At 41.6% G+C, this 23,457-nt stretch overlaps 2 protein-coding genes across 3 annotated transcripts in view; one reads left to right on the top strand and one right to left on the bottom strand.

Annotated features, from left to right (window-relative positions):
- Window positions 1–6,986: 6,986 nt before the first annotated feature.
- On the bottom strand, window positions 6,987–20,848 carry LOC139371089 (malonyl-CoA decarboxylase, mitochondrial-like). The gene is made up of 5 exons (XM_071111156.1): window positions 20,093–20,848; window positions 13,786–13,898; window positions 13,526–13,682; window positions 13,201–13,353; window positions 6,987–10,819 (listed from the first exon to the last, which is right to left on the bottom strand). Exons 1-5 carry the CDS (start codon window positions 20,642–20,644, stop codon window positions 10,277–10,279), a joined length of 1,518 nt encoding a protein of 505 aa, XP_070967257.1. The 5' UTR covers window positions 20,645–20,848; the 3' UTR covers window positions 6,987–10,276.
- LOC139371069 (DNA topoisomerase I, mitochondrial) overlaps window positions 20,092–23,457 on the top strand; it is a 34,047-nt gene continuing 30,681 nt past the window's right edge. The window contains exons 1-3 of one of the 2 annotated variants that reach the window (XM_071111121.1): window positions 20,092–20,148; window positions 21,914–22,042; window positions 22,792–22,867. In XM_071111121.1, coding sequence (XP_070967222.1) covers window positions 21,927–22,042; window positions 22,792–22,867 — 192 coding nt within the window. In that variant the 5' untranslated portion in view covers window positions 20,092–20,148; window positions 21,914–21,926. Of the gene's footprint in view, window positions 20,149–21,471; window positions 21,578–21,913; window positions 22,043–22,791; window positions 22,868–23,457 lie in introns of those variants that run through there. The other variant, XM_071111129.1, reaches the window with a different exon arrangement.

The raw sequence follows: 23,457 nt of genomic DNA, 5'->3' as shown, positions 1-23,457 counted from the left end.
CTTTCTTCTGAAACTCGACAGTCTATTCTTGTTCAGAGAAATGAAGGCTATTCCATGTGAGAAATTGCCAAGAAACTGAAGATCTCGTACAACGCTGTGTACTACTCTCTTCACAGAACAGCACAAACTGTCTCTAACCAGAATAGAAAGAGGAGTGGGAGGCCCTGGTGCACAACTGAGCAAGAGGACAAGTACTGTACATTAGAGTGTCTAGTTTGAGTAACAGACACCTCACAAGTCCTCAACTGGCAGCTTAATTAAATTGTACCCGCAAAACACCAGTCTCAACGTCAACAGTGAAGAGGCGACTCCGGGATGCTGGCCTTCTAGACAGAGTTGCAAAGAAAAAGCCATATCTCAGACTGGTCAATAAAAATTAAATATTAAGATGGGCAAAAGAACACAGACACTGGACAGAGGAACACAAAAAATCTGCTTTTCTTTCAAAACAAGGACATTTCTAAGTGGCCTCAAACTTTTGAATGGTAGTGTGCCTCCTATGGGGTTCTTGGAAGAACCTTTCGGGGCATTTTTCAGTGCCAAGAACCCTAAGGTTCTTCAATGAACTTTGAGGCTCTTAGAAGGACCCTTGTTGAACTCCTATTTTTTTGTGTACGCCCCTATCTCTTCTACTCAACAAATCCTGGCCAGGACTGACACACTGAGTAATGAATCCCCTCAGCACCGCTGTAATGCCATCCTGAATGTGTAATTTAATGATAGCTCGTCACTTCTCCCCACTGCAATCATAATCCCATCTTTTCTTTCATTTATTCCCTTTTCCTTGATTTGAGTCATCCATGGCACTATGCACATCAAATTGCCTGGAGGATGGCTCATAATAATAGCTGGAATGGAGTGAATGGTATCAAACACATGGAAACCATGTGTTTGATGTGCTTAATACCATTCCATTTGTTCCGTTCCAGCCATTATTATGAGCCCGTCCTCCCCAATTAAGGTGCCACTGGCCGCCTGTGCCGCCTGGATATTAGAGTGAGCTCTGGGCAGGCAGGTACCTGTAGTCTGTCCCTTTATCACCATGCCATATTTGTAGCTGACAATCAAGCGCAGTGACAGAGACTGTCTGGAGGCACTTCTTGCTGACGTTGTTCAGGTCTTATCGTGATTGTAGTGGATATTTCAGATCAATCTGTCCTGAGATCCATAATTACTGCATATAAACATCAACCGCGCCCTGCGGTCAGACATGTTCCTACACCAATCATTGCTGTGGAAGGAACACAATTGCAAAATCACTGATGAAGACAATCACACTAGTTACACGGGCACATTCACATGCTGCCAGAAAGAAAGACACACACACACACACACACACACACACACAGCGAATGAATGACCTGGTTTTGAGATTAGTTTCTCCACAGGCAATAGAATTCAGCCCCCAGCGGGACCTGTCAGAAGAATGAATGACTCTGCTACAGACAACTGTTTTGCTATGGAGGAAAGCCCTTCATAGCCGATATGACCATAATAAGACCAGATTCATTCAATGCCTAAGGTCAGGGATCAAGGCTGGAAATATGATTGCTTATTATTCAACATTCCTGAAATATCTCAGAGATAGAATATTGAACTTTGGCCTTGTCAGTGTTTACATGCAACTCTTGTGGAAGAATGGTTTGGGGCACTGAGCAAAGGATGGGTGGAGAATAGTTTGTTAGGCATTGAACGTCTCACCTCATACATACGGGCACATTAATTAGGCAGCGTGCATCTGATATTTTATAGTTTGAATGTGATGTGGAAAATAATGAAGTGCATTGGGCTTAGGTTGGGTTGAAAGTTTATATGTGATTCAATGTAGTCTAGGCAATCACATCGATTGAATCTTAAAGTTACCAAACCATTTTCAAACCCATTATTTTTAGAATCTGGAAGATGGCAGCTCTTTCCAACTGGCCCTAATAGCTGGCACACACTCACCTTAATCAGCCTCTGGAATTAATAAATTAACAACGCATTTGCCTCCATATCTCTTATGCAAATGAGAATGAGTGTTGACACCTGACCCCACACTTGGCAAGCAGCTGCAGGTGATGGGAAAAATCCAGGCTCTTTTAGATCAAAATGACCCTGAGTGGTCGGAACCTCACTCCCTCACTCCCTCCCTCTCCCACTACTCCTAGTTAGACCACAGAGAGCACAGCCAAAAGCTAGTTCTTACCCTTTCACCTTTGAACTAGTGATGATTTCTGAGTTCACGTTGGAGTTCAGTTAGACAAATAACCTAAATTAACCCTTGATCATAGTGAGGACTTTGTGGCCAGAAGTAGGCGGCTGTATCACTTCCTTCAGACCAAGGTTAGTTCAAGCTGTACTCGTGTGTTACCATTTCATGTGTTACCTACACAATGGAACATGGTGCAGAACCCAGTGCAAACATTCCAGTAGCTTTTGCTTGTTATGTCCGTGTTACGTCCGTGTTATGTCCGTGTTATGTCCGTGTTATGTCCGTGTCCGTGTTATGTCCGTGTTATGTCCGTGTTATGTCCGTGTCCGTGTTATGTCCGTGTTATGTCCGTGTTATGTCCGTGTCCGTGTTATGTCCGTGTCCGTGTTATGTCCGTGTTATGTCCGTGTTATGTCCGTGTTATGTCCGTGTCCGTGTTATGTCCGTGTCCGTGTTATGTCCGTGTTATGTCCGTGTTATGTCCGTGTTATGTCTGTGTTATGTCCGTGTTATGTCCGTGTCCGTGTTATGTCTGTGTCCGTGTTATGTCCGTGTTATGTCCGTGTTATGTCCGTGTCCGTGTTATGTCCGTGTTATGTCCGTGTTATGTCCGTGTTATGTCCGTGTCCGTGTTATGTCTGTGTCCGTGTTATGTCCGTGTTATGTCCGTGTTATGTCCGTGTTATGTCCGTGTCCGTGTTATGTCCGTGTTATGTCCGTGTTATGTCCGTGTCCGTGTTATGTCCGTGTTATGTCCGTGTTATGTCCGTGTTATGTCCGTGTTATGTCCGTGTCCGTGTTATGTCTGTGTTCGTGTTATGTCCGTGTTATGTCCGTGTTATGTCCGTGTTATGTCCGTGTTATGTCCGTGTTATGTCCGTGTTATGTCCGTGTCCGTGTTATGTCCGTGTTATGTTATGTCCGTGTTATGTCCGTGTTATGTCCGTGTTATGTTATGTCCGTGTTATGTCCGTGTTATGTCCGTGTTATGTCCGTGTTATGTTATGTCCGTGTTATGTCCGTGTTATGTTATGTCCGTGTTATGTCCGTGTTATGTCCGTGTTGTGTCCGTGTTATGTCTGTGTTATGTCCGTGTTATGTCCGTGTCTGTGTTATGTCCGTGTTATGTCCGTGTCTGTGTTATGTCCGTGTTATGTCCGTGTCTGTGTTATGTCCGTGTTATGTCCGTGTCCGTGTTATGTCCGTGTTATGTCCGTGTCCGTGTTATGTCCGTGTTATGTCCGTGTCCGTGTTATGTCCGTGTTATGTCCGTGTCCGTGTTTTGTCCGTGTTATGTCCGTGTTATGTCCGTGTCCGTGTTATGTCCGTGTTATGTCCGTGTCCGTGTCCGTGTCCGTGTTATGTCCGCGTTACGTCCGTGTCCGTGTTATGTCCGTGTTATGTCCGTGTCCGTGTTATGTCCGTGTTATGTTCGTGTTATGTCCGTGTAATGTCCGTGTCCGTGTTATGTCCGTGTCTGTGTTATGTCCGTGTTATGTCCGTGTCCGTGTTATGTCCGTGTCCGTGTTATGTCCGTGTTATGTCCGTGTTATGTCCGTGTCCGTGTTATGTCCGTGTTATGTCCGTGTCTGTGTTATGTCCGTGTCCGTGTTATGTCCGTGTTATGTCCGTGTCCGTGTTATGTCCGTGTTCTGTCCTTGTCCGTGTTATGTCCGTGTTATGTCCGTGTTATGTCCGTGTCCGTGTTATGTCCGTGTTATGTCCGTGTCTGTGTTATGTCCGTGTCCGTGTTATGTCCGTGTTATGTCCGTGTCCGTGTTATGTCCGTGTTCTGTCCTTGTCCGTGTTATGTCCGTGTTATGTCCGTGTTATGTCCGTGTCCGTGTTATGTCCGTGTTATGTCCGTGTTATGTCCGTGTCCGTGTTATGTCCGTGTTATGTCCGTGTCCGTGTTATGTCCGTGTTATGTCCGTGTCCGTGTTATGTCCGTGTTATGTCCGTGTTATGTCCGTGTCCGTGTTATGTTCGTGTTATGTCCGTGTTATGTCCGTGTACGTGTTATGTCTGTGTTATGTCCGTGATACCCAACTAGTCTGAAGAAGGCCAACACCTTTTTCTATTTCCCATAAACAGGATTGACAGAACTTCAAGTCAAAGACTTAATCAAATCCAAAATCGGACAATATTATGCTAATTGTCGGGATTACTATTTTCAAAGTTTACCAAAAAAAAACAATCACCTCCATTTATGATGTGATTCTCTTTTACTATTTGCCTTTTGAATAAAAAGAGAAAAACAAATGCAAACAATTCGTTTTTTTCCCCTCATTGAGTTCTTTGACTTAATTACTTCTGTAGCCTAACCCTCAGGAGACACTGTGGATTTAGGCTTGTGATTAGAGACAGAACAGTGGCCCACAGAACCTAACCAAATGAAAACACCAGCTACAATGTGCAGTTAGGGGAGAATAAACTGCTATGGCTTAGCATTTTAATTAAACAATCACCCTTTCAGAAATACCACAATTCATTTATATTCCATTTCCTTTTTACAAATCACTATTCCCATTTCAATATCTTGTGTTTACTTTCCATTGGGGAAAGAGAGAAAGGTGGCAACATCTTCAGTATGTAAACATAACATATTGTAATCAGGATGGTTGTGTTAATTGACTGCTAGGCTCTTTTGGGCTTTTCTAAATGCACCTTGCTACAGCAAAACAACATACAGCACTTAGTACAGTAATATGGTGTAAATGCCTACATTTATAAAGAGAAAATATCATTTCATTCTCTGGTCATATAATTCATAGAACATAATGATCACAGATGTAGAATGATGATAAAAGGACATTTCCAAGTTAAAATGTTTCCACCATGCTATTTATTTAGATGAAATAAGGGGGAAAGAAAAATTGGAAAGAAAGTAGCTACTGAGGTCCCTGGTGTGTGTGAAAATCAACTAATAATAATAGTATTGCTTTGCAATAGTATAGCTGTAACGTTTGTCGTCGGAAGGAGACCAAGGTGCAGCGTGGTAAGTGGTCATGATTCTTTATTAATCAAAAAACACTTGAACAAAATCACAAAGAGAAAAATCAAACAGTTCTGTAAGGCAAATAAACTATACAGAAAACAACTACCCACAAAACACAGGTGGGGAAAAGGCTACCTAAGTATGATTCCCAAACAGAGACAACGATAGACAGCTGCCTCTGATTGGGAACCACACTCAGACAAAAACAAAGAAATAGAAAACATAGAAATAAAGAAACTAGAATGCCCACCCTAGTCACACCCTGGCCTAACCAAAATAGAGAATAAAAGCCTCTCTATGGCCAGGGCGTGACAATAGCATTGTATGAGTACAAGTCTAGCATGTTTGGAAACTATCCTTAACACACAATATACTGTACTGTACATATGTAATAATCATGAAAACATTATTTTCTTCTGAATATATAAACTATCAAGTGGTTCTTACATCCTACACAGTACTAGGTATGCCTTTAATACTATACTGCAACTGTAATAACATACTGTTTTCATTTTCTTTCAATTACTCTCTCCCTTTCATTGCTCTCTCTCTTTAACTCGAATAATCTCAGGCCTATTATGAGACAGCCAATGCATTTATTTTTCCCTTAAAGCTTTTTCTTTCTTTCTTCTCATCTGAGAAGACGTTTCAGTTAAATCCACTGTTTCAATGACTTATTGTGTGAACTCACCAAGGTGTTAAATTCTATTTCTGGTAACTTTTGCCATCCATATTCATCAGGTCCTCAATATACTTTAAGGTTTAAAGATTTTATGACTTACCAGTGCTATGAATTAGACGGGCCATCCGCTTGACATTAGACTGGACCAGGCTGTATTAATATGTTCAGCTCATTCTCATTTTCACTATATTTCATGTTAGGCACTCAATATTCATATCAAGAGCAGGAACATGAGGGTTGATGTATGTGCTGTCCAAATGTTCTGTGAAATGGGAAAAGAACCTTGTAGCTTGTGTACCTTGCCAAACTGTAATGGCATATTCCAGCCATTAAAAATGGTGTAAAGTGGCTACTAATCAATTCTGTCTGTAATTGCTTATTAACAAATGAGCCCTTAAATGTTAATGTGCATTTGGCAGGAGGCTGGAGGCGTGTTGATTAGAATGCTGTGACATATCTCCAGGTCGTCAGTGTGGCCAGCACACATTTGCATCTTTTTGCCAACACATTCCCCTTGTACGACTCAGTTTGCATTTTCTTTGGAAAAATGACACAGTATCAAAAGGAAAGCTGATGAAAACACAAGCTGTATGTTTCCATTCCATACAGGTTTACCATAGCGGTCATCGTCAGTAATCATCCTTTAAGTGCTGTTAAAGAAAGCTGTGTGTGTGTGTGTGTGTGTGTGTGTGTGTGTGTGTGTGTGTGTGTGTGTGTGTGTGTGTGTGTGTTAAAGCAGCAGCAACTAGTGTGTGCCAAATGAGATGGATTCTGAATAGAGAGTGAGATGTCTACAGGACTTCAATACGAATGTAATGCTGTGACTGACAGGTCTTGTAATTCGTTGAGAGGTACCTAGAATAAATCAGCTTTTCTACAGGATTCAAAAATGCTTCTAAGATGATCCCCTCTCGTGCAGTGCTCTATTCAAATTGAATTTATCAGCCTATAATGATGGCAATAACATGCCCATGCTCTCATTCACACACACACACACACACACACACACACACACACACACACACACACACACACACACACACACGTGTGTGTGTGTGTGCAATGTGTGAATGAGAGCATGGGCATGTTATATATATACCCTTCACACTAAATTTACATTAACGCAACTGACAGGTTTATTCACACATCAAATCAATTCAAGCACATGTACATGCTCTGTAGCTCTTTTCCCTTGTCTGACAATGAAGGACATAAAGTGGAAATGCAATGTTGTGATATCTCTGTTGTCTCAGTGCTCCAGTTCTTTGACAACTTTTCCAGTTCTTGAGTTCAATGTCATTCAAGAATAAACCCCACAGAAATCCATCCATCTATGTTGTTGAATTGATAGAGCAGTGAATATTTTCTTTGCTTAGTGGAAAGGTAGGGATATGTCATTGTTGTTTCCATTCACAATCTCATCCATGGTTGTGGACGGGTGTGACAGCCTTGGACTTTGCACTGGAGCATCAGCAGGTGTCCACCCTCCCTGTCTGTCTCACGAGAGGAATGCTTTCTCAGGGGCATCCTATAAACAGTGTCCTTTTATGCTCTCTGATTTCCTTCCCGGCTTTACAGTGAATGCTATAAATCTATCCATTTATTTTAACTTTATTTCTCACTTCATTAGTTTCTGGGACACTGGCTTGGAAAAAAAGTTTGGCTCCTTTGAGAGATAAAATGTAATTTCACAGTCAACTTGCTGTGATATAGTCTTTCAAAACAATAGAGTGGGGGCAGATATGAGTCCCACTTGGTTCAGTACTTTGGTGTAGCAGTACATCAGATATGTGTCTCTAGGGGGGAGTGAGTGGTGGCAGGTAGCAAACATTTCCAAACACCCTCTGCAATTACTATGGTGTCAGCCATGGCAACTGAACACATTTTGGTATGAAATATGACTTAGCCTTTTGCAGAAAATAACCAATTCTACATATACTGTAAATTAAAATAAAAATGTTAAATCTCTTGCGAGTACAGCTCATTAAAGAATAGCCTGATTGATCATCAGTAATTCAATCAAATCAATCAAATGTATTTATAAAGCCCTTCTTACATCAGCTGATGTCACAAAGTGCTGTACAGAAACCCAGCCTAAAACCCCAAACAGCAAGCAATGCAGATGTAGACACATTATTAATTAACTGATTAGTAGAGATTGTAGGGTGACAATCAGTGTTCGAGACAATATGGTACTGTATTGCTGTACATAATTCTATACAATGTGTCTGTTCCCTTTTTTTTTACCTGCCCGGCTCTGCACGATCACACACACACACACACACACACACACACACACACACACACACACACACACACACACACACACACACACACACACACACACACACACACACACACACACACACACACACCTCTTTGCAGCTAAACAGATCAGCCAAATGATCAAAACATGGTTTATTCTAGTAGCTCTGCAGCCTATTTTCTGTGCTACAGCATCACACACATTGTCAAGTAGAAACATGGCACGGCCTGATATAGTGGCTTGCGAAAGTATTCACCCCCCTTGGCATTTTTCCTATTATGTTGCCTTACAACCTGGAATTAAAAATGTTTTTGGGGGGTTTGTATCATTTGATTTACACAACATGCCTACCACTTTGAAGATGCAAAATATTTTTTTATTGTGAAACAAACAAGAAATAATACAAAAAAACTGAAAACTTGAGCGTGCTTAACTATTCACCCCCCCAAAGTCAATACTTTGTAGAAACACCTTTTGCAGGAAATATAGCTGCAAGTCTCTTGGGGTATGTCTCTATAAACTTGGCACATTTAGCCACTGGGAGTTTTGCCCATTCTTCAAGGCAAAACTGCTCCAGCTCCTTGAAGTTGAATGGGTTCCGCTGGTGTACAGCAATCTTTAAGTCATACCACAGATTCTCAACTGGATTGAGGTCTGGGCTTTGACTAGGCCATTCCAAGACATTTAAATGTTAACCCTTTAACCACTCGAGTGTTGCTTTAGCAGTATGCTTAGGGTCATTGTCCTGCTGGAAGGTGAACCTCAGTCCCAGTCTCAAATCTCAGGTTTCCCTCAAGAATTTCCCTGTATTTAGCTTCATCCATCATTCCTTCAATACTGACAAGTTTCCCAGTCCCTGTTGATGGAAAAACATCCCCACTGCATGATGCTACCACCTCCATGCTTCACTGTTGGGATGGTGTTCTCGAGGTGATGAGAGGTGTTGTGATTGCGCCAGACATAGCGTTTTCCTTGATGGCCAAAAAGATACATTTTAGTCTCATCTGACCAGAGTACCTTCTTCCATATGTTTGGGGAGTATCCCACATGCCTTTTGGCGAACACCAAACGTGTTTGCTTAATTTTTTCTTTAAGCAATGGCTTTTTTTCTGGCCACTCTTCCGTAAAGTTCAGCTCTGTGGAGTGTACGGCTTAAAGTGGTCCTATGGACAGATACTCCAATCTCCGCTGTGGAGCTTTGCAGCTCCTTCAGGGTTGTCTTTGATCTCTTTGTTGCCTCTCTGATTAATGCCCTCCTTGCCTGGTCCGTGAGTTTTGGTGGGCGGCCGTCTCTTGGCAGGTTTGTTGTGATGCCATATTCTTTCAATTTGTTGCTATGTTCAAAGTTTCTGATATTTTTTTATAACCCAACCCCGATCTGTACTGCTCCAACACTTTGCCCCTGACCAGTTTGGAGAGCTTCTTGGTCTTCATGGTGACGCTTGCTTAGTGGTGCCACTTGCTTAGTGGTGTTGCAGACTCTGAGGCCTTTCAGCACAGGTGTATATATACTGAGATCACAGATCATGTGATAAATAAAGTCCACCTGTGTGGAATCTAAGTAACTAATTATGTGACTTCTGAAGTTAATTGGTTGCACCAGATCTGATTTAGGGGCTTCATAGCAAAGGGGGTGAATACATATGCACACACATCTTTTTCATTTTTTTAAATATTTTTTATTTTTTGAAAGTAGTTTTTTTTTTATTTCACTTCACCAATTTGGACTATATTGTGTATGTTCATTACATGAAATCCAAATAAAAATCAATTTAAATTACAAGTTATAATGCAACAAAATAGGAAAAATGCCAAGGGGGATGAATACTTTTGCAAGGCACTGTAAATGTCTCTCGCTTCATTAGCTGTAGTCTCTCACACCATAAAACACCGGGAGTCTATCGGAGATGATAACACCACATACCCACCCCAGGAAGGAAGGGAGAGGAAAATCCATGCGCTACATGGGCTAGATTGTAAAAAGAAAATAACAAAATAAATGAATATCATTCCACAAATTGTCTCCATGTTTTGTTTTGGCACATTAGATCAGAGCCGTAAAGTCAGCCAGTCCTGGACCTAGAGGCATCTTTGATACCAAGTGTGTGTGTGCGTGTACATGGGTGTCCATGGAGCTCAGAGTTTGCTGTTCTTCTGAAACTGTGAGACCAAGCCCAGCACCTGTTCTGTAACTGTGATGACTTTGTTGTGCATGTAGGCAGCGCTGTTGGACGGGGTCTCCTGCAGGAAGTATCTGTAGTTCACCATGATGCCACAGGAGTTGGCCACTCCCCGGGGGCTGGTGTCTGCATGCCAGTTCAGCCTCCACATGGTGGCACCATTCTGCAGGTGGAAGTTGGCCACAGGGTTCAGGGTATAGCCGCGCCGCTTCTCTCCGTAGAGGTACCAGGCACAGAGGCGCATCAGGGCAGGCTCCAGGACGTGGACCAGGCGTTCAGAGCGGGTCCACTCGCCAGTGCTGATCAGCTTACGCAGGGCATCCAGGGCGTTGGTATCGGGGGCTGTGTTTGTGACATCTGCCACCTCCCTCCACTCACGTTCAGTTAGCAGTTCCATGCGGCCCTCCTTCCGGTGCTGGCTGAGCAGGCCCAGTAACCAAGAGGAGAAGCCCGGGATGGGAGACAGGCTGGAGAACTGGGACATGTGGGGGAACTCACTCTGCAAAAAGATAGACAGAGAGGATAGACAGCCTCAGTCTAAAACAACTTTGTCTACACCAGTTAATGAATAATACCAATGAGGTATTACGGAGAGAAAAGTACATGAAAAAGTAACATTAAGGAAAGGGTTAGATAGGTTGGATAATACAGGTTCAATAATACATTTTCATCCTGTCAAATTTAAATGTTCTGGACCTATCCAAGGGAATGCACTTTCCAAACACTTGATAATGAACCCAGTATATAATACCCCAGTGTCTCGCGGAGGAGCTGAACCCAGTATGTAATACCCCAGTGTCTCTTGGAGGAGCTGAACCAAGTATGTAATACCCCAATGTCTCTCGGAGGAGCTGAACTCAGTGAACTACCTATCAGATACAAACGGCTTTGTTTCCCACTGCAACACAAAGCAACAGCACCAATCGACTCCATCACCACATATCTGCCATTGGGATTGATAGAGATGGATGACCCCATCATTCTCTTGCTCTACCCTGCCCTCCCTTTCTCTCTCACTTTTAATACCTTCCAAGCTCTTGACTCTGGTCCCTAGTGCCTCTCTGCCATCATCATACACTGCCTGCCTGCCGCCTAGGTTTCACTCTCTCCCCCCTTTCTTTCTTGTTCTCTTTCTTGCTCTCTCTCTCTCTCTCTTCTATTACCTGCCCTCTATCCCCCTCTCATGTTGGATCTTTCTTGTCTAGGCTGATAAGGTACAGAGCTGTGTGGTGTGTTGATTCACAGGAGGCAGCAGAGGAGGCAACGTGTGTCAGACAACCCCTGGAGGCAGATGTTGGAGTGAGCCTTTCCTTCTACCTCTCCCTCCCTCTTTCTCATTCATTCCTTTGTACTTCCATCACACAAGTCAGTAGATCTCAGCATAACCATGTCAAGAGGTCACTTTCTATTCATCAGTTCAATTTACTGTAAAGCCTTGGTCAGCAGGCTTAGAGCAGGCATGCAATCCACAGAGAAATAAGTAAGAACAAATGATAGGGAGACAGAAAAGGCCCTAGAGAGTAATGCTGAAAGACAACGGGATCCTCCTCCCTACTTCCTCAACCACACTGTGACCTTCTCTTTCCCTCCCCATCATCCATCCATTGCAGTGGTCCCTCAGTGGCTGTAGAGGTGTTCTATTGCCCTTAATATGGGGCATAACACTGTAATGGCACTGCACACAGTCACAATGTCATCTTTCTTTGTTCTTTTGTCCTACTGATATGAGGGGTTATCAGCATGACCTCGGGATAAAGCCAGAACTCATTGGTCACAAGAAAAGGCGTGGTAAAACAAAATTACATTTCTGCTTTAATTCAATATCTGCAGAGTTCAGATGGAATCGAGACTACAGATAAAAAAGTTCAAGCCCTACAAAACAATGTACATCCCTAGAACTTCATAGATCGATTCACCAATGTCAAGAACGCAGATTGAACAATGGAGACGCTAGAATACTTAGACCAGACTACTGTACAATTCAACAAGAAACACACTACATTTTCTTATCCTACAAGTCTATACTCTGCCAGACTAACAACTACACTCAAAAACAGAGTCCATATTTACTATAAATAAAGATTCAAATAAATAAAGGCTTTCACGATCACTTGCTTTGCATGTCATTATAGCAGGATATGACCATTTCAACCTTTCAAACAAGCCTCCCAGCTATGTAAATCCATGAGGTTGAGTGGCTCTTGTTTTTCCATTCAATGTTCCAATCATTTAATAAGAGCTATAGCTGGAGCACCCTGACATGGAGTGGTTTCCTCTCCTCTCGACATGATTAGGTCTGACAGCTGAAATGTCAATATTCCTCTCTCTATCTTGGCTGAAATGTGGAGAAGAGCATTCAATCCTACCGCAATCCCCTCTTTACCCACAAGCACACACCTAACATGCAGGTGGAAATACAGGATTGTGTGAGTATTTAGTTTAATTTAGCTTGTCTAGGTTAAAAAGAGCATGTCTAGGTTATATTACAAGAAATGTTGATCTTATAATAATTACCACTCTTCCCACACTGAAATAGCCTCCAGCTTATGTTGAACTACTGTTGTGATTGACTGCCATCTGTTTCTTGGCCATGGCCAGAAGTGTTGGGGTGTCGTGAGTGGTTGTGGTTCTAAGAACTTGGTGGAAGTCTGGAGAGAATGGAATCCATCAGGTGACACTGAAGCGAGTGACAAACAGAGTGTAAAAAAACTCTGACCATGGAGATGGCTAATAAATCACGTATTATGACGCAGGGGAGCAGCTGATTGACTCAGGAGACGTTCCACAGTGTTCAGATGTGGGGCCCCATGAGAGGGGCAGTCCGACTTTGCCTGCCATTCTGCTCATAGAAACAGTGGTGTGATATCATTCTCCACCCACCTGCAGCTCCCGCACCACTCTCTTGATAAGAACGTTCCCCAGCTCCACCCCCTGCAGGCCAGCCTGGCTGGAGGAGATGGAGTAGAACACTGCTGTGTTGACCTTGTTCACATCCTCCTCCAAGTCCAGGGTAGCCAACTCTCTCACGATACTCTATGGGACAGGAGAAAGAACATTGTTGGAGTCAGACATACAGTCTATTATCAAATTGTGGTCTCCAGTACTATAAAGAGGAATGAATCTACAGAACAGCTAAACCAACGTTTCAATTTCTGCATTCTCTCTCATATTCAATAAATGAGGTATTCCATATAAAACCTCTCACCTGTATGTTATCAGAGATGTCCTCTGTGAGTGCCACATGCAGGACGACCAGTGGTTCCCCTGGCATGGCAGCGTGAGTGAAGGCATAGCAGCGACGGTACGGCCCCACCCTACGTTTTATATCGGTCCAGTTCCTCACAGGGTGGACAGCCTCGTACCTGCCAGGACATACACAGTCAGACATGGGTTTACTGTAGAGCTATAAGTGTCGGTGTGTCTGTGTGTCGGTGTGTCTGTGTGTGTACTACAGGGGCTTCTTACTGGCTGATCTTCTGCAGTATCTCGCAGGGGGACTGCCAGGTGATCCTCTCCAGACGCAGCAGACCCACAGAGAACCACTCCGACAGCAGACTCTTCAGAGTGCCATTCAGGTCCTACAACATCAGAACCCAGAGGTAAAGCTCCTGTGTGCTCTGGCCAGCTACTCAATAATTAGTTAGTCATGAGAGAGACTAATCAGAACCAAATACAGGATGTAGCTGCTAGAGTGTGGCTGCCAGAGACAAGCTATTTCTATTTACCTACTAACAAAAACATTTGCTTACTGATTAAAGTGATCATTTAAAGCACATTAGTGCCTCAGGAGCCTGACACTCCCAGTCCCAGCACCTAATGCCATCCAAATGGTTTTAGCACACTGAAAATGAGCTGCCATAGTGCTTACAGGTGTTATTTTTTTTCTCAATCTGTAACTAGTGAACAGCTCAATCAGTTCACTTAAGTAGAATTCATGACTGAATGTCATCACACTATCTAGTGACTGACAGCAGCATTAATAACATCACAGGCTGGTATCAAAAGCATGGATGTCACATAATCCTGCAGCTCCATGATCACCTACAATGCCTACTTTTTGTGGGTGTATGTCCTCCTGTGCATTTGTTTGTTTTCATTATCCACATCTCCACCCTATCCACATCGACGGGACAGTAGTGGAGAGGGTAGTACGTTTTAAGTTCCTTGGCGTACACATCACGGACAAACTGATTTGGTCCACCCACACAGACAGCGTTGTGAAGAAGGCGCAGCAGCGCCTCAGCAACCTCAGGCGGCTGAAGAAATTCGGCTTGTCACCAAAAGCACTCACAAACTTCTACAGATGCACAATCGAGAGCATCCTGTCGGGCTGTATCACCGCCTGGTACGGCAACTGCTCCGCCCACAACCGTAAGGCTCTCCAGAGGGTAGTGAGGTCTGCACAACGCATCACCGGGGGCAAACTACCTGCCCTCCAGGACACCTACACCACCCGATGTCACAGGAAGGCCATAAAGATCATTAGTGGCTGCTGCCAACATACTGACTCAACTCCAGCCACTTTAATAATGGAAATTGATGGAAATTGATGTAAAAAATGTATCACTAGCCACTTTCAACTTTCACTTTCAACTTAATATAATGTTTACATACCCTACATTACTCATCTCATATGTATATGTATATACTGTACTCTATATCATCTACTGCATCTTGTCATCTTTATGTAATACATATATCACTAGCCACTTTAAACTGTCACTTTATGTTTACATACCCTACATTACTCATCTCATATGTATATACTGTATTCGATACCATCTACTGCATCTTGCCTATGCTGTTCTGTACCATCACTCATTCATATATCTTTATGTACATATCCTTTATCCCTTTACACTTGTGTGTATAAGGTAGTAGTTGTGGAATTGTTAGGTTAGATTACTCGTTGGTTATTACTGCATTGTTGGAACTAGAAGCACAAGCATTTCGCTACACTCACATTAACATCTGCTAACCATGTGTATGTGACAAATACAATTTGATTTGATTTATATCTGTTGGTAGTGATGATGGCACAGGTGGATCTGGAGCCTACGGTACTGTATATGGGGAGACATAGGCCTCACACTTCAATAAACACATTGTCATATGAGCAGGGTATAGTCCTCCTCCAAGGATCTGACTTCATTATAGCAGAGAAAGGCTCTCTCAACAAACAAACAGACCATTATACCTGCATAAACTCACACTGAGTTAAGACTAGACATACTCTATTCTGTCCATCTACAGCAGCACCTGGCAAGTCAACAGCCAAACACTGTACCTGCCAATAATAATGTGCATTTTACATTGCCCCCCAAAAAATAAACATTGATAACTGTCGGGCCTAAATATAGTTGATGCCAATCCCTTCCAAAGTAGCTGAAAGTGCTTGTGAATTCTACACTTAACAAAATCTAATTACAAAACGTAGAATTATACACCAAACATTAATTATACTGAAAATATATATATATATTTTACTGAGTTACAGTTCATATAAGGAAGTCAGTCAATTGAAATGAATTAAATTGGGCTCCCGAATGGTGGCCATGGCTCCCAGCATGCTCCCTCAAAACTTAAAACATCTGTGTTGTGTGACAAAACTGCACATTTTGTGACCTTTTATTGTCCCCAACAGGTTCACCTGTTTAATGATCATGCAGTTTAATCAGCTCCTTGATTTGCCACACCTGTCAGGTGGATGGATTTTTTTGGCAAAGGAGAAATGCTCGCAAGTAGGGATGTAAACAAATTTGTGCACAAGCTTCTTGTGCATTTGAACAATTTTATTTCAGCTCATGAAACATGAGACCAACACTTTACATGTTGCATTTTAGTTCATGTTTTTACAGACACAGTATATTTTACATTAATTATCTTGTATTTTGATTGTTTTTGCATTTTTTTTTTATCCCATCCATATTTTCGTATCTAGCTGAATTTCACACTGGAATTTTTTTAACATATTTTTTTTATTTAACTAGGCAAGTCAGTTAAGAACAAATTCTTATTTTCAATGACAGCCTAGGAACGGTGGGTTAACTGCCATGTTCAGGGGCAGAACGGCAGATTTGTACCTTGTCAGCTCGGGGACATGAACTTGCAACCTTTCAGTTACTTGTCCAACGCTCTAACCACTAGGCTACCCTGCCGCCCCATAAATACACTCAACTGAATTATAACCCTGCTCTATGTTCGCTACATACTGTACCTCATTGCGGAGAAGAAACTAACATCTATGGATCTATAGCTTTTGGCCGGAATAAGGATTTGGGGTAGCCAGGCAACCACATAACCCCCAGGGCCAAAAACGTATCCAAAACGTATTTAAAAGCGTGTCGGTGTGTGTGTTTGTGTGTCTTTGATGACTCACACAAAAAAAAGACAAACTTAGAATCTGACAACAGGAGCAAATAAATAATTCTGAGATTGATGATGAACCCTGAAAAAGCGTTAAGATATCATGCTATGTCGACACATACAACCGCAGCTACCGCCTTGCCTCTGGGTTAAAGAAGCTCCCAATTCTTAGTCACACAAAAGAACAGCAAACTCAGGGACAAATCTGTATTTCGTTGACCTTGCGGCAGATGAAAACCTTTGAAATGGAAGAGTCGCAATAGTCAGGTTTAGTGACATGGAAGTAGAAGGGAGAGCAGGTGAAGAGGCTGAGGAATCAAAGACCTTGAAATTAAACTGGCCTGAATGGCTGTGACAATAATGTGAGCCTTTGAAAAAAAGCTTGAGAGATTCTAATCCTTGAGAGAAAATTTAATTTTCTTTCATTGGCACTGTACCAGTAAAATTAGAAATTTGTGTTACAGTATAGGACATTGATTTGGAATTTGCACCGTTGTTATACAGTTGCTAGTATTGCATGCACAAAGAGAACCATAAGGAAACTGTGATGCATATGACACAGGAACCAAAGCCAAAGTTATTCAGTTGTGCATTCAAAGTTTCCAGGGTACAACAGGACAGCCTCCCAGCCCCTACTACACTATGTGCCTTTTGCTCCAGTAGGCCTAGATGACATGTGACAGGCTTAGGCTAAAATTGCCTCTGAGAAACCACAACCAATATACTTGTCAAATGTAAGGGACCACTAAACTAAAGTCACAGCAGAAGTATATTATGAATCCCAGTTATTTTCCTAATCTCTCACCTCCCAGGTTATTCTGTGCACAGGTAAAGAAGAATGAAAATAGTGATTGATTAAAAAAAATTATAGACCAACAGCAGGAAACAAGTCTACTATAGAAATGTGAGACACTTCTAAACAACCTTGGTAATTGCAGTCTTGGCAATTCAGAACTTTTATAAGGCCTTTTGATTCTGCTTGACTCGCTGTTTAAATTACTATCATGAACACCTTTCTTTCCTCCCACAGTAGGTGAAAGGCTCTTATTTTACTCTAACCTATTCCATTTTTAAACCCCAATTTCTCTTTCCCCAAAGTAAGGTAGACATTGTGTACAGTACAGCTGTTCTCACCTACTGCATTGACAGTGCCACATTTTTAAAGGAGCTCCTGTTGGTGAAATAGTGTATATCATATTTAGCATCATTCTCAAACACAGGTAAAGAGCTGATGCAGCAGAACATAAACGGATAAACAAATCCCTGTGTGAGCTAACGTATATGTAAAGAGGCCAAATAATAACTGCGGGAAGATGCTGGTAAAATGAGTCAAGCTGAGCAAGCATTTCCCAATTGATGACCAATTAGATGTTAAGCAATTTTCGCATTCAGTGCAAATGTCCTTTCACCTCCATGTCCTACACCACCCAAGATGGAGAAAGGTAGGCCTTTGTCAGATAGACTGATGTGGGTACAAGTTGGTAACTTGCCTCAATAGGAGATGGGGGAGTTATGGGATCAAAACAGGAAAAGATCTGATTCGATAGATATTTAAACAGCTGGCACAAACAGTTGTGGCCAAATATATTGGTGCCCTTGCACTTTTCTTTTAAAAAATCTCCTTTTCTACTGAAATTGAAAAAAACTGTCTCCACGCCATGTTATTGGATTTTCAACAATAGAGAAACAATTTTATTTTTGAGATGTTTCCACAACTTGGAGTCCACCTGTGGTAAATTCAATTGATTGGACATGATTTGGAAAGGCACACGCCTGTCTATATAAAGGTCCCTTAGTTGAGCAAAAACCACACCATGAGCAATTTCTGCAGCATTGTTGGTCCCCAAGAACCCAGTGGTCTCCATCTTTCTTAAATGGAAGAAGTTTGGAACCACCAAGACTCTTCCTAGAGCTGGCCGCCAGGCCAAACTGAGCGCCTTGGTCAGGGAGGTGACCAAGAACCTTGCTTACATTTGTATACGATCACTTTTACATGTTCATATCCAAATCATTCTAAAGTATCTGTAACTCAATGATGTTACTTATAGATAGATGATTTGGATATGAAGCATGAAAATGCTAATATAGGTAGCATTGACTTTCATTGGATTTGTGCAGCAAATTGTAAAAAGTTAGCATTTGAAACAGTGGCCAAGAATGGGTTGTGGTCATACATTGCCCATAGACTGCTTACAGGCTAAGGAAACTAAAATGTAATTTTGTAATTTGGTTGAACTATCCCTTTAACATGGAGGGGGGGCAGCACTATCTCATGGTCAGAATCTGGTAATATCAGCATGTAGGATGGGGCATAAACCTAACAACTTCAATGACTAACTTCTCTGAACGGGGGACAAAGCATCACCAAATTCCATGAGAGTCCATTACATAGGATGACGAAACAATACTCCGAGCTACAGCTCCATACTACTTGTCAGACATAGAGAAATGATACTGTATACTGGTTGTTGGGGTGGGATAGGGCTGGGTCTGGGAGGGTCCGTGGGTAACTTTTGACCATTTATTTTGATTCCTCATGTCTTACTCATTGGTAGAAAAATGTTTGGCACAAATCAGATGATGGGTGCTATATTTATTAAATATTATATGAATCCTATAAATTAAAATGGCTTAAATTCTCAGATCAAATGATATTTCAACTAAATAACGATGCAGGAATGCTAATCTTATCTGTTTCTAACTACAGAAACAATTTAAGAACAATCTGAAATAGTAGGTGTCATGGCTTGCTGAAATGTCATGGAATAACCTTCATGACACTTAAAAAATGCTTGGATCAGTCACAGTTTCCTCACTAGGGCAAAAGTGATCAGAGATGAGCTGCTCTAGCAGTCAGTTGAAATGGGACACCCATACCAATGTAGGTCAAAGGGGGCTTCCATGTCATACAGCGTTGTCAACACCTTTATTTAGTATAGTACATTAGGCCTGCAACTGATTTGCCTTTGACACACACGTTTTAAATGTGCTGTACCTACAGTATACATTGGTTACATTGTATAAGGCACCTACATCTGTTTTGTTTCTTAGCATTAAATATAGAAACATGTCATCTATTAGCTTGTTTGTAAACAAATCACGTGTTTTATGTTATTTTCCATTGGAAAAACTTCAATTTTCTATAACACTTATCTGGTTATGGCAGTAGAACTGGCTCCATTTAGTGAACGTTAGTTTTTGAGCAGGTGCAGTCAGATAATTGTGTCAATATTTATTGTTTATCTATTTCCCGATAACTCAGAAGAAATACAAAGTCGATTCCAAGTACTGAAATACATATACTGTTGTGAATAATTCCTGCCTGCGCCTGTCAATTATTTCCAAAACGCGCTACGTGAATTGACATTAGCAGGCCACCATATAATATTGTAAACAGTGGCTTTACCCGAATGTGAGGACTGTCACTTCCTTTAGATGATATTATTTCAAGCAGATCGGCACGTAGGTCCACCAGGAACTTCACTCCCCCCTCAACCCTGCTTATGTGATTAAGCAACTGTTTATAGCGCGGAGTCAGACTGTATCGTAACCTGTCCTCTACTTGCAATATTGTAGCCAAGTCCCTTAACTGAGTGTCGAGCAGCTTGCCTGCTAGCTCTGAAACTCCTTTGTGGTCCACACCAAAATCGTGTGATAGCGTTGCTAGTAATTGTGACTTCTCTTCCTTTTCAAGGCTTTTGTAGAAATGCATAAATTCCACACTGTTCGATTCGGGTGGAGGCGGGGACTTCTCTCTCGTCTCGTATGTAGGTAACGGTACCACAACCCTCGTCAGTATGTCCTCCATGGATCTGACAGTACCAGGTGCCGAGGTAAACCGACAACGCACGCTTCGAAAGTCCAAGGCCTGGAGCCTTAAAGCCGTTACTAAAACACTTCGATGTCGCCAGAAACTCACACCACTGCGCAATGTAGAAATTATGGGCTGGGGTATCATCGCAATCTGTAAATTGTCTCTTTCCAGTTGTAAATAATACCAGTACCACCCGGTGCGCAACCTGATCCTTCACGGTATATTATTAAAGAGACAGTACAACTATCACAGCGAGCCTGAAGGAAATAACGCCCCAACCTATTTTCCCAATGTCACTCTCCCCACCTCAAAATACCTGGTTTAGTTTTTGAATCTACTTTTTATTCCACGTGGTCGACCTTTGCCTCTTGTGTGTATGGGAGAGCAATTATGTAACAAAAAGAGAACGCTTGGATTGGAAATGAGTGAATAGGTAGCCAACCAAAAACTAGGACCCCCAAATACTATATTAAATAAATATTTAATTCCTCCATTAAAATAATCACTGAGCTTCAAGAAAAACTTTGTTTGCTGATATGATGATAGCTGCATTATTGAGGAAAGTGTTTACTTGCTATAACTGTGATATGTGGTAGTTTTGTGTAAAATGCTTGCTTACGCCAATCCAGTCGTCAGATCAGTTAGAACCTACTTCAAGGGAGAGGAAGCTAGGACTCGGGAATAATGCATAATATTTTTAGAATAGGGCTTGTCAGAAAGCAAATAGAAATGCATATTTAAAATAGATAAAATTATACCATATTATTAATTTAACATATTTATTGTTGTGCTATGAGTGTCCTTGTTTACTTTATTATGTACTTTCATTCCTCATTATATTCCCCATAAAAAACACATATTAGCTGCAGTAAGGCGTATTCGCAGACAGAGGGCGGTGATCGCCAGCTAATTAATTTATTCAGCCAATCAGACTCAATAGCGTTGAACTTTAAAAATCTCGCGCTACTTTCTACAGACAGAGCGGTTTGGAGATTTTAGCCGTACACTAAGACAGCTAATTCGCCATTCGTAGCAAAAGTAATCAGTCAAGGCCAAATTTAGCACACAGAAGAAGTGGTAAGCTTGTGGAATTGACAATTATATTTTCCAGCTAACCACACACCGCTAGTTAGCTAATGTAGCTAAGCAAATATGGTTTAGTATAATACAAGTAGTACGTATGCTAACCCATGTGACCGGGATATTTTGCTCACGCTAGCAACCCATAGTATCACACTATATTTTGTGGTTCAGAGCTAATTACGTGCATTTTTGAAAATGCATGTATGTAACGTTAGTTTGTCATTTTTACTGCACTTCCATGCTTGTCAGGTTAGCGCTGCCATCTGAGTTAACAAACCATTCTGCACCAAGCAAATCATTCTGCTACCTAATGAACGGTCTGTTTTACAGTGCTCTGTAGGAGATGGGCGGAGAGAAGAATGTTGGCCAAGCCAGAGGAGGGAAGGCCAAAGCGAAGACACCCAGACAGAGGCTGAGTGATAAGGAAGGAGGCTCGGGTGGAGACGCACCTAGGAAAAGGTGAGTCTATACAGTGACATACAATATCCTATATTCTGTGCAATATCAATCTCAGTAACAAATCCGCATAGGCATCCATGAAATTGTCTTCCTCACTATCTCTAAGACCCAAGTAGTACATATTGCACTAGCTAGGCCTAATCTGAAACATATGTTCACTGCAGCATTAACTTTTTGTTGTTGTTGTATATCTCATTATGTAAAGATGGTCTTTGCATGTAGGTAGTTAGACACTACCTTTCCACTCACTGCATCCTAACTTTCTTCATGTCTTCTATACTTCTGAATTACAGTTAACTGAAACAACAGTCAACATCTTCCCAATATTATACACATCACAGCTCTGTGGTGTAGACACACAGAATGTTGCAAAAAAATGGAGAGAAATTAAGTCCCCAAACAAGCCAGCAATTGTAAATCTAGCAACGTGCTACAATGTGTGTGGATGCCTGCTTTCATTACCCAGAGTAGGGTACTCCATCTTTATATGAATACATTAATTCTCCTTGATATTGGATGCATTATATGAGCAAACAAATGAATCCAGAGTCATCTGTCACTGGCATGTGTAATTAATGGGATGAAAGAGAAGAATAGACACCTGTAAGCATGACTGGCAGCAGCCTTCTGTGACAGTCCCTGATGACATTTCATGGCAGACTAGAGTTAAGTTGGAGGTACCAACTCGGGGAGAGAAATATGACAATCTCTATTTTTCTCCCTGTCTTTCTGTTCTGATGGTCTGACAGTACAAAGCCCAATAAGGAAAGAACTAAAGCCACAGCAAAGTCTCAGCGGGTGGAAAAAGTAAAAGTTCAGAAAAAGGTAAGTACCTTTTTCTTAAATCATACACTACATATTGTGTGTTGGTAGTAGCCTAATAGTTATGGCAGTGGTGCTATCAACAGGAGGAGCTGTATTAGTAGCAACAGCAAGTAGGCCTAAATCAAATCAAATCAAATTTTTTTTGTCACATACACATGGTTAGCAGATGTTAATGTGAGTGTAGCGAAATGCTTGTGCTTCTAGTTCTGACAATGCAGTAATAACCAACAAGTAATCTAGCTAACAATTCCAAAACTACTATCTTATAGACAGACACAAGTGTAAGGGGATAAAGAAAATGTACATAAAGATATATGAATGAGTGATGGTACAGAGCGGCATAGGCAAGATACAGTAGATGGTATTGAGTGCAGTATATACATATGAGATGAGTATGTAAACAAAGTGGCATAGTTAAAGTGGCTAGTGATACATGTATTACATAAAGATGCAGTAGATGATATAGAGTACAGTATATACATATACATATGAGATGAATAATGTAGGGTATGTAAACATTATATTAGGTAGCATTGTTTAAAGTGGCTAGTGATATATTTTACATTTCCCATCAATTCCCATTATTAAAG

Source organism: Oncorhynchus clarkii, chromosome 2 (genome assembly GCF_045791955.1).
Source record: "Oncorhynchus clarkii lewisi isolate Uvic-CL-2024 chromosome 2, UVic_Ocla_1.0, whole genome shotgun sequence".
In the NCBI taxonomy this organism is placed as follows: Eukaryota; Metazoa; Chordata; class Actinopteri; order Salmoniformes; family Salmonidae; genus Oncorhynchus; species Oncorhynchus clarkii.
This window is presented reverse-complemented; position numbering and strand designations above follow the sequence as displayed.